This window comes from Balaenoptera ricei, chromosome 4, assembly GCF_028023285.1.
Source record: "Balaenoptera ricei isolate mBalRic1 chromosome 4, mBalRic1.hap2, whole genome shotgun sequence".
Classification (NCBI taxonomy): Eukaryota; Metazoa; Chordata; class Mammalia; order Artiodactyla; family Balaenopteridae; genus Balaenoptera; species Balaenoptera ricei.
In genome coordinates this window covers 67,728,850-67,744,274 of record NC_082642.1, presented here as the reverse complement: position 1 = coordinate 67,744,274, position 15,425 = coordinate 67,728,850, and the positions used below count along the sequence as shown (strand labels likewise).

Here is a 15,425-nt window from a genome sequence, read left to right as displayed (position 1 = left end):
TGGTACATATATACAATGGAATATTACTCAGTCATAAAAAGGAACAAAATTGGGTCATTTGTAGAGACGTGGATGGACCTAGAGACTGTCATACAGAATGAAGTCAGAAAGAGAAAAACAAATATCGTATATTAACACATATATGTGGAATCTAGAAAAATGGTACAGATGAACCAGTTTGCAAGGCAGAAATTGAGACACAGATGTAGAGAACAAACATATGGACATCAAGGGGGAAAAGTGGGTGGGGGGGAGGGGGTGGGATGAACTGGGAGATTGGGATTGACATATATACACTAATATGTATAAAACAGATAACTAATAAGAACCTGCTGTATAAAAAAATATATAAAATAAAATTCAAAAAAAAAAGGGTATGTCATTTTAGAAAGCATTGAATAAACCAATAAAAGGATAAAAACTAGGCTTTACAATCAGCACTAGCATTTTCATGCCAAATACCTAACTGGGCAATTATAAGCACACAGTGAATGCTGCAATAATTATAAGGGAGCCAAAAGTAATAAACTGCCAAATATAATATCTCATCTCAAATTTCTAAACTTCCTTTTATAGGTAGACTTCCACCTGTCAGGGTAGACTGGGTCCTGGTCTTTTTGCATCCTCTTCTGAAGCTGTGATTTACATGGCTTAGTATAGGGTGGTGTTATGGTTTAAGAGAGCCTAGTCTAGTTTAGCAATAGTGATTTCTAAACTCATGTCCTCTAATGTATTTCTTCAGCACCAAAGAAAGGACTTGTAATTACAAGCAATTTTTTTAAAATCTATTCTTTTTAAATATTACACTGAAACAGTGTTTATCTCATCAACCCTCACAACCCACAGAAATCTCCTCCTCCACCAAGGCCACTTTGATCATTCCTCCTCTCCCTCCTCCCTCTATTGTATTAAACCCTTCTCTCACACTCCTCCTGCCCACCACACCCCATCCTTTTCTTCAGCCTAATCCATTTTTATCAAAAGAACACGTCCGGCAAAGCGAGATTCTTTGGAGAATAGCATAGCAAAACCAAAATACCACATCATGGGCAAAGAGATGTCAAAGACAAGAAATGGTCATTCAGTAAGGATTTTGTCTCATCACATTTTCAGACATTTGCTAAAAATGCATAAGTGAATAAAGATTACAAAGTAAAAGGAAAGAATTAGCTACAATGTGGAAGAAAAAGTTCTGGTCAGAGTTGGAAGACCCAGGCCCCTAGACAGAGCACTGTTCTTTTCACTCTGATCTAATTTTACAAGATTACTTTTACACGGATAAAATACACAAAATGCTTTATAAACATACTTTTTTCTGAATTAATATAAAGTATTAGTAGTAGATATTAATAGTTCAGTATGGATGTGGAATAAACTTATGTAATAGGCTTTAAATTTCCAATATTTTAATCAGAAATCAACAAAGCAAATGGTCTGTGTTCTAGGGAGATTAATGTATTCATTTGTACAAATTACTAGTCATAGAATGCAGTAAAACTTTACTAACTCAGGCCCCGCTAATTCAGAAATCATCATAGAGAAGGAGTAAGGTAAAATATGAAGTACTGTAGCTAGAGATGGGAAACATAATAATAAACGTGAAGCAGCATTGCAACTAACTAGTTTATGATTTTAGAGAGATCCCTTAGCCTCTCTGGATTCTGTTTACTTGTGTTTAAAGTAAGCTGAATTATTCAGTCAATCCATCTCATCGTCATATAATTCTATGATTCTATGTACGTCAGATAGATGCCTCTTTTTTTACTTTATTCTTTCTATAAGCAATGTTTCTGGGAATGGAATTATTCTTGTCTGCATTTTTTTTAGTCTGCAGTTCATGAATAGTCTTAAGGGGTCACATGAATTACCTAAATTTGGGCAACCATGTTTATGTGCATTTTTCTGGACAGAGATCCATAGCTTTCATCCGATTCTCAAAAAGCTCTGTGAACCTCCCCAGAAAAGATTAAGAACCACTTACTTCAATAATGAACTAAGGGGCTTCCCTGGTGGCGCAGTGGTTGAGAATCTGCCTGCCAGTGCAGGGGACACGGGTTCGAGCCCTGGTCTGGGAAGATCCCACGTGCCGCGGAGCAACTGGGCCCGTGAGCCACAACTACTGAGCCTGCGCGTCTGGAGCCTGTGCTCCGCAACAAGAGAGGCCACGATAGTGAGAGGCCCGCGCACCGCGATGAAGAGTGGCCCCCACTTACTGCAACTGGGGAGGGCCCTCGCACAGAAACGAAGACCCAACTCAGCCATAAATAAATAAATAAAATAAAGAACTAATTCCAAGTGATTCTCAGCAACTCTTAAAAACAGGCTCACAAAAAGATTGCTTAATAATCCTGTGTTGGTTCTGTAACATTTGTATCTTACATCAATAACACAACACTCTATTATGATATAAGCTATACCTTAAAATTTAACTAATGGCTGTCTCCTCATCTGGTGATGAATCATGGTCTATATCTGTCTAGTTCACCTCATTATATCAAATGCCTTGAACAGTGCCTGGTTCTCAGTGAAGCAAGGAAGAGGAATGGCTGCCAGTTTATCTCTAGAGGAAGAGGGCAGCTATGGAGTGATCATCATCTCATCTGAGCTTGAACTGAGACTGCAGAACTCTGAGATAATGAAAAAATCTGCAAGCAAGGATAGATAATCTTATCCAAAAGTCAAGCCTTGTAATGTCAATAAAAGAAAATGGAAACCCAAAGTGAACAAGGGTCTTACCAAAAGTGGCAAGTTCAGGACCAGAGTCCTTAGCCAATGGTACAGGGCTCCTTCCATTTCACTACATTGTCCAGCTGGGGGAAAACACAGAACCCAATGTGGAGTGCAAACAAACATGTCACCCAAATTCCAGTTCCTTTCTTTTAACTGAAATTCAGCAGCTAACAATCTCCTCCTTCATTATAGGTAGACATACCATAAATATGTCTATCTGTGATCTTTGCCTGATTTATTAATATATAACAAACAAAATAACACCATGTCTTATATGTAATATAAATTGGATTCAAATTTGTTGCCATTGTTATATCTATAAAAGTTAGCCTGTGTTATAAATAAAATTGCTTTTATCATGCAAACTTAATTTTTCAATAATGCTTGTTTATTTGTCTTAAATGACAATTACAGGAAGAAAAATGATCCATTTACTAGTTATCTTTTAAAATATATAGTATGTAAAATTGAATGAATGTTATTTCATTCCTATACACTTCTGGTAATTGACTTTCAAAAGCTTAATAACATTTGCGTTTCTTTTATCTTTTCAGGAGCATTGTTTTAAACCCAGCCTATTTCCGAAATCATCTTCGTCAGGCAACAGTGTTTAGATGTCTGGAGAGATATTCAGAAGCTGCCCGGTATGTTTGTTATAACTTTTGTGAAGACTTATTTAGAGTTAAACTAATTTTATTCTCAGCTTCTGGTAATAGCATAATAGAACTTTCCATTTCTCACATGGAATATGATTTTACCGGAATTATTGTCTTATAAACGTCAAACCAACAATTATTGACTATCTTTTTCTTTAATTAAAGCCATTCTGTGTTCATAGCTCTTAGTAAAATTCAAACTTTCCAGCCATGAGGTCACTGATAATGATGGGAAAACTTCCAGGGAAGATTAGAAATGAACTTGACCTCTTGCTCTCAAGTACATTCCTGATCCTGGTTGTAAGGACATAGTTTTGTGGCTATCTCTTTCTTGAGTTCTGGAAATAAAATCCAACCCACATAAAAAGGATACCAGCAGCCCATTTCTAGAGAAGATGGCATCAGTTATAACACCAAAGGTTGTTAGAGGTGTCCTATTGTCTCTTGGACCCACAATATGTTTCATAAAAACCTGGTGAAGAAGCTCCTGATATTCTCATCCCCAGAACCTAGACTTACGTCAAAGAATTGCAAGATTTGTGCAACAGCCTCAATGCTACACTCAGAATTCCTTTGCACCTGTGACAACCAACGCGTTTTATTCCTGAGTCAAGATCATCATATCAGACTCCCCTTCTCTTTGATAAATTCTCTCAAAGAATTTTCTTCATCTCTCAATGTATAGGTACCTATTGTTTCTTACCCATCCACTTTACCACCCCAGGAATTTATCAAGAAAATGTGAGTGGTTTCTATAGATACTCCAACCATAACTCCTAGGGAGAAATCCACAGTAATAGGAATGGGGAGCCTAGGTTGCTGGTGGCTACTATCTCTAGAACATTTGCAAATAACACTTTCTTGGAAAATGAAGTTTAAGAAATTTAAATAGATAATAGAATGATTCCATAAAATTGATACTATGAGTTTGACATGAATTCCATTTTATAAGATGGTCTTAGGAATTACTTGAACTCAATTAAACGATGGATATGGAAGGCAGAATTAATCTCAACTACTCTCACTTTGCAGTCAAACAACCAATATGCCACAATATCTATTTACCTGTGTGTTAGTGTCCACTTTTAAAAATTAGAATAGGTCTCTATCAATCTTGTTTTTACATTCTATTTTTCCTTATACTCTTTTCCTGAATGTTTTATCTTACATTACCCACATACGACTTCTTCCTATTTTTTTTTTAATTAGTCCAACTTTTCATTTTGTCTACTGAGTTGTCCCTGTGGCTTATTCTCTTCCCACACACACTATGCGAATGAGAGGGAATTTAAGCGATGAGAGTAAGCTTCCTTCTGTCCCACACTTTATAAAGGTCACTAGCTACAAATGAAGCTAATGAGCTCAGCATAAACAGATACAGTTATCTGTAAAATAGTTTTCTTTAAGAGGTGGTTCACTAATGTGTCTTCTGACTCTAATCAAAAGATAATAGGAGAAAGCTAGATGCAACTTCAGAACTAGATTGTAACTAGTTAAAATTGCTAGTAGTGTGTTGGGTTAGCTTGTACAGACTCTAGAGAGCCCACTGTTAAATATTCAGGAATATTGGGAGAGCCAGTTGTTAACTGTAGGAGAAATTAGCATTGCTGGGAGAATTTACACTATGGAAACTGGCAAATGCTACAAACCCAGGATTTTGGAGTTTGGGGGAGAGCCAGATACCAGTAGATCATTGACTATAACTTAATTGTATCAGCCTAACTGCTTGAGTTAAAGTGGTGATGAAAATTCTTTATGGTTCCTAAAATAAATGAATAAACAATGAGAACTTGAAAATTAGGAATTTGTCAGTACCTACCGTGTAATATTGGCACTAAATATCCATTTACCTTGACATGTATATCCCTGAAGTGCAATAAGTGTTTCTGTGTAATATCATTTGATGACTAACTTGACAATGATCCTTGAGAAAATTCCTGATAATTGTTGGCTATACGGGTGTGGACTTTCCAAAAGAGAAGCAGATACAAGTGTTTTTCATCTTGGTTTCCTTGGCAATTACAATCCTTAATACAGAGTATTAGTCATCCTCTTTTCCCCTCAAGGGAAAGAATACTATGAACCATGAACACGAATATCTTAGTGTCTCTTAGCTATTTGATTTCTAGTGTAAAACACTAAACACAAATCACTGTATTAAGCATTCATATTTATCAATCAATTGCTTGGATACTTAGGTAGTTTGGTTCAGGTCTCTTACAAGCACATTATATTAAAACTAATTGAAAAAGCCCACATATCAAGGTTATTTCCTCTAAGAAGCCAATCAGTCATATTTCTGAGATTGAGAAGCACCTACCAAAGAATGCCATTACCATGTAACTTAGGAAGTCTTAAAACCATGATTCCCAGTGAAGTAGATCATCTTCCATCTGGTCCAAGACCATTTACAACCAGTCCCTGGAAACTGGGTTATCTAAAATTTTCTGAGCCTAACCAGCTCTACCCAGGAAGGAATTCATAGAGAACAGTCCAGAAAAGATTTCCAGGACAGCTTCACAAAATCGCAGATTCTCAACCAGAAAGGCTATAGGAAATGTGATTGAATAGAGGGTATCAGTCAATGGGCGTATTGACTGATTATGACAGGTATTATGACAATGGGCAGATCCTTTTATTTTATTGGTCAATATCTTTTCAGAAACATCATACCAGAAGAAAGAGCCCGAATATATAAATGGTAGGAAGCTGAATAAAAATAAGGATATTTAATTTTGATATAGGCTCTGCAGGGATGCTGGTCACCCTTGAGAAGACACCTGGCACCAGTTAAACTGATGAAATCACATTTTCATACCATAAATCTAAATTGAGATTACTGTAACCCCCACAAGAAACAGCCAACCTGTGAGGCCTTACCTGAAATAGCCAGTAGCCTAGCTCTTTAACATTGCTCTGTTTCCATGCCTATAAAAGTGTACGTGTTGAGGGCTTCGCTGGTGGCGCAGTGGTTGGGAGTCTGCCTGCCAGTGCAGGGGACACGGGTTCGAGCCCTGGTCTGGGAAGATACCACATGCCGCGGAGCAACTGGGCCTGTGAGCCACAACTACTGAGCCTGCGCGTCTGGAGCTTGTGCTCCGCAACGGGAGGGGCCGCGATAGTGAGAGGCCCGCGCACCGCGATGAAGAGTGGCCCCCGCTTGCCGCAACTGGAGAAAGCCCTTGCACAGAAATGAAGATCCAACACAGCCAAAAATAAATAAATAAATAAAATTTAAAAAAATAAAATAAAATAAAGGAATTCCTTGAAAAAAAACAAAAAGTGTACGTGTTGAAATAAAATGTTCTTGCTCAAATCTGTCCCTCCTCCAACACACGCACACGCACACACACACACACACACATTTGGCCTACTTTCATAAGAAAGATGATAAGCCAGGAAACAATATGCAGAGATGTAAAAAAGCATACAAACAAAAGTCAAGACTATTTTATGAAGGAACTAATAACTTGATAATACGAACAGCAGAAAGTCTTTCATCTCTGTATGCTCACTGACTAGCACAGGCCTTGGCACAAACCAAGTTCGGGGTTTACAAATTAAACTAGCTAGTTTCTGAGTTTGTGATTACTAACCATTTAGCTGCATCAGTAAGGAGATATTACATGAAATTCTTGGTACAACCCTGGTTGAAAAGTAAATATTAAGAGTATGCACATAGTAGTAAAGTCATGTGATAGGGTCATGCCTCCTACAGTGAAGATTCACGAGGCAAAAAATTGATGACATTGCACCTAATCTTTATTTAAGACCACTCTGTGTAAGAGGAAGCAAACAGAAGGTAACACTAAGCGAGAAAACACAACAAAGCCTCTTTATCCATCACTAAGGAAGAATTAGCTGTGTGTTTCTACATACGTGAACTAGACCAGGGGACACTAGAGCAGGAATAACACATTCAAATGCTTACAAAGCCCACGCATATGGTGTGTGAATTATAAGATAAAAGGGTGTTGTATGAACTACAGAAGACTGGAGCTCACTAACTAGAGTGAGTGTACAATTTCTCTCTCAGACTGAACACTGTGAGAGTGCAAGTGGGCATATTTAAGAATTATACTAGGAAAACAGGCATAAACCAGGACTATCATTAGCACACTGGCCATATGGTCACCCTACCACTGGCCCTTCTGAAGGGAGTAGCCTTATTCAAGTCCAGCTAATGCTGCTGTATAGAAATATAGGTTCAGTGTTGCAGATTTTTCAAGAAATAGTATAATAATTCAGAGCTTTCCAAGAAATTTCTTGACTTTTAAATGTTGGCAATTACTTCAAGTTTTTCAAACACGGTGTCATCATAAGAAAGCTGAAGTAGTCCCATTCATGAAAATGTAGTTCTCTGAAGAATCAATTGGCCAGGTGACCAATTTGCAGAATTCACCAAATTTCAAGTTTACTAGAACCTTATTTTAAGAAATAATCTTACTGACAAATTAATATGAATACATTTTCTTATGTACATATTCCTCATGAATACATTCAGCAAATCTTGTTAATTTTTGAAAATTTTCAGTTTTTAAAAGCTATGGTTATAGAACGATTTATTCTCATAAATATGTTCTTCTTGTGTGTATGATTATTACTCTACTGTTCTTGAATATTCTATGACTATTTTCTTCTTATTAACATAACCAAAATTTTAATTTGGAAGTTTAACAATTTATACTAATTTCTTTCTCATATTTTAAAAGCCACTTTTTTTGTTTTTAACATTTCATCATTTTTAAGATCCATTCCCCAATTTTTGGAGAGTGAGCAAATTTGCCTGTGTGATCAAGTATATTTTTAACTGTTTATAGCATTTACAACAACTTGTATTTAATGAGGAGATTTTAATAGCATTCTACTTTAGCTCCTGAAGCTAGAAAAAGCCAAGATAGGGAAAATGAACAGTGAGCAACACAGCACAATCTGGGCTGTGGATCCCACAGAGGGGAGACTGAAGAACAGAGAGAAACCGTAGGCTGCAGAACCCTGGAGCCCTGGCTCCTTCGAATCCATCTGTAGGATTAATACAAATTTTTTAAAGAGTTAAAATAAGCTGTCTTAGTAAATAAGCATATTTATAAATTTAACAAATTGGTCATTTGACAAACTCATCATCTGATGAATTGACTGGGAGCCCACAGAAGGCTGTGGGCCACAGCATCAGATTTGAAGCCGGGAAGTCAAGTCCTCTCTCCAGCTCTAAAGGAATACGGGAGTTGAATTCCTCCACAGTAAAGGCTGAGCTTCCTCCTACCAGCATGAGGATTCCTTCCCACATCAAAGTTTGTGCAAGGCCAGTTGGGGGAAGATTTTAGTCTAAAAACAGCAGTCCACTGTTAGAAAAAGGTGTTACCTTACAGAGTTCAACAGCTTCAGTTTACTATCTACAACAAATCTGGTCTGCTCTATATTTTGAAATAATATTATTTAGTGCCGTGTAATGTATGTAATATTGTGAGAAATAGAGTAAATAATACAATATGTAGTATAAAATTTTTTTAATCTTTTCCCTGCTTAAAGTACTGCACTAAATGACACACTGGATTTCGGAGCTATTGTATATTACATGTGCTTTTCAGGATTAAAAAAACAAATTGGTGAGATGCCACCAAGTTGTATCTGTCTGCTTCTTAATACACTAAGAATTTTCTCCCTCCTAGCTATTTCTCAGCTTTGCCTCTCCCACTCTTGACCTCTGACAGTGCCTTTCAGTTCACTCCTATTTTATCATTTTGGCTACCTGCCATTCCCATCCTCCTTCTCTGCACTTCCCTTTTTTCTTGTTTCATGACACTTACCTTTTCTGAAAAAAAGAAAAGTCCCTTCTTTGTGAGTATCCCCTTGCTTCTGGTCATTAATAAGCCATTCTCCAAGCATCTCATTCATTCTGTAAGACTTTGACTTTCCTTGGTAATTGCCATTGTTTTAACTAATTAGTGGTTACATTTGTTTTTGCTTTATCTTATTTTTGATACTCTGAGACAAATTAGAATATTTGAATTTTCAAGAAATCTGCTCTATGGATGAATGTACAATGAAAATCTCAAACAATAAATTCCTTAAAACACAGATTCTTTTAGAAATGAATTGTCAGCTATGGCTAAGGTGTGACACATTAGAGTATCAATGTTTGAATGAGAATTAGTTTAAACACTTAAGGTCTGGGCTCTGCATGGGTATCAGGATGTTCTAGGGATGTTTCTTTGCCAGGTAGTATGTTACTGTTAAGCCAAATCAAAACATGATATTTCAAGATGCATGAATTCATAGCTACCCTCACTGACAAGCCAAACAGTAGAGGTTAGTAGAGGTGGGAGTAGGTAAGTTTCCTGAGACCCAGCAGGGGATTTGGGGATTTGATTTTGTTGTTGTTTTCTTATGTAAGTTGGTCCTACTGGAAATTGAAAATAATGCATATATAAATCACAATCTGTCAAAAGAAAAGGGTGACCCCCAAATTAACTGAAGTGTTTGTTCAGAAATCTGGTAACATAAGGCAGTGGTGTTGCTGTAGATAAGCAGTCACTCAGGGGTAGTAGTACAGTAGCAACAACGAAGAAACTGTGTCAGCTTTTTTGATGTCATGGAACTCTATGATTTTAAATGAGATTATTAGGTATCTTGCAAGGGAGGAGAATATACTGACAGGCAGACTCAAGACAAGTGATTCTGAAGAGATGATAGTAGTGTTGGGAGGTTATTTTAACAGTTCTGATTCAACTGGAAGTGTAAAATCCATTCATTCACCATGCAAGATGCTAAAAATACATCACAGGGTTTTTTGGTTAAAGTAAGTTCTCATTTATGCCCGCAAATAGATTAAATGAAGACTATAGGCTAATTTTTATTCTTAAATTGGCCATCTGCCTGAAGGGCTTTCTTTCTTTTTACTGGAGGCAGTTCACCACTGCGAGAACAGTTTTAGTGTGGTCTGGCATTAGTCAGTCATACATAACACACAGTTAGGCATGATCATTCCACCACTAAATTGACTTTCCTTTTCCCTACATATGACAAAGCTGCATGAACCCTAAGCACTGTGAAAATGTTGCTTCCTTATGAATGATTTCTAAAACTGACATTAATAAAGAGATATTTAGTCATTTCACATGACTTAGGTTAAATATAAGACTACAGCACACCCAATTTTTATATGTGTAAGGTGTAGTGTTTGTGATTTCAAGGAAAAAAGTGAACACTAAAATATACTACAGCTTCACGTTTCTAGCCATCTATTAGGTATTAAGGATTTAACATTGCAGATTTATAAATGTCTAACTTTATAATAAAAACGCTAAATGTAAGGCTATAATGACATCAGGTGGCTTAAAAAGTAATTCTGTTGCCTTAAGAAAAGTTTTGAACATGATCTAAATTATAAGTAAATTACTGCAAGGACACATAATCTTATATAAATATAGAAAAAAATTTTACATCAGGCTGTAACAACAACATCTGAAAATCCATTAGAGAAAAAAAAACATTGACTGAGTTTGTGAATTCTCCATCTTGCTGATGTTTATCACGGTATTTTTGTCCCTTTTCTCTTTTGAATGGTATGCTATGCATTTGCATTACCTTTAAACATTTCTAAAATAATTTAGAAATGCACAATTCTTGGACTGTGTGCACTTTCTGCAAATATTGGTCTAGAAAACATGTAGCAGAGTACAGAGAAAGATTTCTCTTTTTTGCTATAGATCCAACCTTGCATCTTTTAAAAAGTGGGTGGAGCAATGAAGACAATGTAAGAGAGAATGCAGAAAAGCCCTAGGGTGTCACGTTTAAAATATGAAGAAATAAAGATCTCTTCCCTCCCTTCTTCCCTTCAATCAGACATCCACCTGATTCCATATTTTCTACAATAACAGAATGTAGAAAACCAATTAAACATTCAAAAGTTTAATCCAAAGGAGCTACAGTTTAACTCAGAGTTTTGTGCTGTTTTCTAATATCTAAGTGTTGCCAAGTGAATCAGAGTTTAGTCTGTAAATGTTAAAATTATGATAAATGGATCAAAAGCTCCATATTTTTAATCTGTAAATTGGAGATAATAATAGCATCTGTGTCACAGAGGTTATTATGAGGATAAATGAGACAATTTATATTGTGCACTTAGCACAGTACTTGGCACATCATAAACTCTCAATAAAGAATGAGCTATTATCATTGTTTCTGTTGTTGTTAACAATTAGAGCTCTTTGAAGATAGCTGAAGCTACCTCAAGAGACAATGAGTTTCTCAACATTGAAACCAGAATTTGTTGAGCAGTCCTTTAGCTGAAGTACTGCACTACGAGAGACGAGCTTGCACCCCAAGACTATTTGATCCCATCTCACTCTGAATCAGCACATCTGTGTTTTTGGAAAGACCACTGTTAACAAGGGGTTGAAGGACAAGATTCTCGCTGCTTTAAGGAGTTAAAAGAGGCAAGATTGTGACTTTAAAATATTTTTGTGTATGAATATATTATGAATTTTAGCATCCTGTTTCAGTCTGAGTGATATTCCAATTATTCTTTAAGGGAGTTACAATGTGGAGGTCTCTGGGGTTGGCAGGTGGAACTTTAAATCACACAGAGAAAAAGAAGTGTTCAGTCACCTGGTTTTTATGCCAATTCTCCCTTTTTTCCTTTCCTCAGTTCTGTCAAAAATAGCAATACCTTGACAAAAGATTTAGGCTGGAAATACTAACACTGCCAGAAACTAAAATTCTTCACCCTTCTTTTTAATACCTGCATTGGTCCATCACGCTATTTTGCACATAAATTAATTCTGATGCCACTAATTGTGAAAATTGCTTATAAGTCAAAAGTTCTGATTTTGTACCTGTCTGCTAAAGAGGAATCATCTACACTAGAGAATTACAGTCAAGGCAGAAAGAACTGTGTTCTACTCCCAGGGCTACAAATGACTGGCTATGTGTGACCTCGGGCAAGTTAATTAAGTAAGCTCTTTGAGTTTCAATTTCCTCAACCATAAAATGAAGATAATAATACTACCTTACAAAGTAAGCATAAGGATTAAATAAAATAATGAATATAAAACACTAAACTCAGTACCTGGCACATAATAAGTCCTCAATTAATTATTGCTGTTGCTATCGTTATAACAAGCTTTGAAGAATGAGGTTTAAAATCCTAATACATTCACTCTGAATTAATTCTACTGAGTGAAACTTTGGTATAAACATTATACTACTAAACTACTACCCCAGTTTATCTCCATTTTAGCAGCTATCATCTATGACCTCCTGCTCTTTGCCAAACTTTATGTCAGATGCTTGTCTTGCATCATCTTTGTTCCTCACAACTCTGCAAAGAAATTATATTCTGCATTTTTTAGGTGAGAAAACTTAAGCTACAGTTTGAATGACTTGTCAGAAATCACACCATTGATAAGTAGCAAATCTGAAATTCGAGCTTAATCTTATCATCAAATGCCTATTCCTGCACACACACAAAAAAACACATTTGGTATTGTGAGACTTTTTCATATTTGCCATTTGGGTAAGTTTGAAATGGCATTGCCTTATTGTGATTCACATTTTCTTTTTTATTATTATTACTAATAAGCCTGTGCATTTTTAATATTTATTGGTTAATCACGTTTCCTCTTTAGTGATATGTTCATTTGTATATTTATCTTTTGCTCATTTCTTATTGAATTGTCTTTTTATCATTAAATTTAGGAAGCTTTATATATTCTGTATACTAATAACTTTTGGTAATATGTGTTGCAAGTAATTTTTTCCAACTTATGGCTTGTATAATCATACTCTTCATGATATTTTTGATAAAAAATAAGCCTAAAGACTTAGTTTTAATGTAGTCAAATGTATCAAATTCCTTTATGATTTGCACCTTTTGAGTTTTAAGAAATATTCCTCTATTCCAAGCTCATCAAGATAGCCTCCTGTATTGTCTTCAAAAATTTTAAAGTGTTCTCTTTGCCTTTAAAGTTTTGACCCAATGATAATTGATATTTAGGTATGGTGTGAGGTAGGAATCTATTATCATGTTTTTCCCTCAATGGACAGTCAATTATCTTGACATTATCTTACTAAATCCTTTTGCTATTGATCTTCAACGTTGATTCTGTCTAGGTCAGTTTTACACATATGAATATGTTGATTTCTGGTCTGCATTCTACTGATTCATCTATTTGTCTGTTGCACTGCCAAGACTACACTATCCTACATAGAATGGTTTTATAATATATCTTGATAACTAGTAAAGCAAACCTCCCCAACTGATTCTTTTTCAAGAATGTTTTATCTATTATTGGCCGTTTACTCTTCCACCAAAATGGTAGAAAGAGTGAATCTGAATTCCAAACCAGGATAGTGTAACTTCTGGTTAGGAATTCCCAAGGAAGACTTTCTTACTTTTTCTTGTGCTCCACCAGGATTCAAGGTCAAGACTGGCATGTAGTTCCACTATTTTGTTCTGTAAGAGTTTCTCCTAGCTCTTTCATGGAAAATGTTATCTCTTAAAGAAACCATTATGCAGGTGGTCTTCTATTCAATCTTCACTATGCTTGGACCTCAGGCTATGTCTCCTTTCCCCTATGCACATGTCTTCTTAAAAGACAGCTACTAGACCAGTAAATATTAACCACAAGCAAACCAGCTGTCCCAAAATAGGAGAGACAGAAAAAGAGAATCCCAAGTCACTGGAAGAGAAATCTCTGAGCAGAAACCTCCATGGAAACCAGTACTGGGATAGGAAAACCTGAACTGTAACTGACAAATTTCTGGACGCTCAATGTTGAAAACTTTGAGAGGTTAAAAATTTCAGGGTGTGGGGGGGGGTGCTCCAGTCATAGGGAGACCCCTACACTTTTGTGAGTTTCATCTCCAGGTGCTCTACCAGGTCCTCACAGTGAATACGGGAGGAAAATTCCACCATGCTTCCAGCAGAAGGATGGGAAAAGAAACTATTTTGAAATATGCCAGAGCATTCTGTTCTCTTTAGCAAGTCCTGCCTTCAAGTGAACCTACTTTACCAGAGCCTGACATACCTGGAGAAAGAGAAATACCCAGCTCCAGCTCATTCTAGCCTTCCAAATGAGGAAAGAGGAATACCCAACTCCAGTCCTTTTTTGCCATTGCGTCACACCTAAATGGGGTTACAAACTGGGAAGCATTGGTGAAGTTCACAGTCCAGGAACACAGGTTCACCTAATGTAAATCATAGACTGAGACCTAATCATAGAACTTCAGAAAGCTTACCCTCCCCCAACACCTCACCACTACATACCAAAAGCCTATTTACTGTAGTTCCTTCTACCTAAGGAACGACCCATACTTCATGTCCCCCTTGTAACAGAAAGTTATAATGCATACTAAAAAGCTAAAAGACAGAGTATGAAGAAACAAGCATCAGAACCAGAATGATGTGTAGCAGGAATGTTGGAATTATCACAATGGGAACTTTTAAAAATATATAATTAATATACTAAGGGCTTTAAAAAAACAAAACATGCAAGAACAGATGGATAATGTAAGCAGAGAAATGAAAATTCTAAGAAAGAAACAGAAATACTAGAGATCAAAAACAATGCAACAGAAATGAAGAACGTCTTCGATGGGCTCATTAGTAGAGTGCATATGGCTGAAAAAAGAAACTCTGAGCTTTGAGGATACGACAATAAGAATTTCCAAAATAGTACACTGAAAAGCAAAAAGAAAAGGGACTGAAAAAAAACAGAATATCTAAGAACTGTGGGAAAACTATAAAAAGTATAACATATATGTAATGGAAACACAAGAAGGAGAAGAAAGGAACAGAAGCAATATTTGAAGCAATGACTGAGAATTTCCAAATATTATTGTTAGACACCAAAACACAGATCAAGGAGCTTAGAGAACACCAAGCAGGACAAATGCCAAAAACCTACACCCTGGCATATCATTTTCAAATCACAGAAATTCAAAGAAAAAGAAAAAATTCTGAAAAGAAGCCACAAGAAAAAAAAATCTTACAAATAAAGAAGCAAAGATAAGAATTACATCTGACTACTCCTCAGA

At 36.2% G+C, this 15,425-nt stretch overlaps 1 protein-coding gene across 1 annotated transcript in view; it reads left to right on the top strand.

The window, feature by feature from the left end:
* SPATA16 (spermatogenesis associated 16) overlaps positions 1-15,425 on the top strand; it is a 225,806-nt gene that overhangs the window by 94,291 nt on the left and 116,090 nt on the right. The window contains exon 3 of the mRNA XM_059922009.1: positions 3,285-3,374. Within this exon, the coding sequence (XP_059777992.1) occupies positions 3,285-3,374 (90 nt within the window). The remainder of the gene's footprint in view (positions 1-3,284; positions 3,375-15,425) is intronic.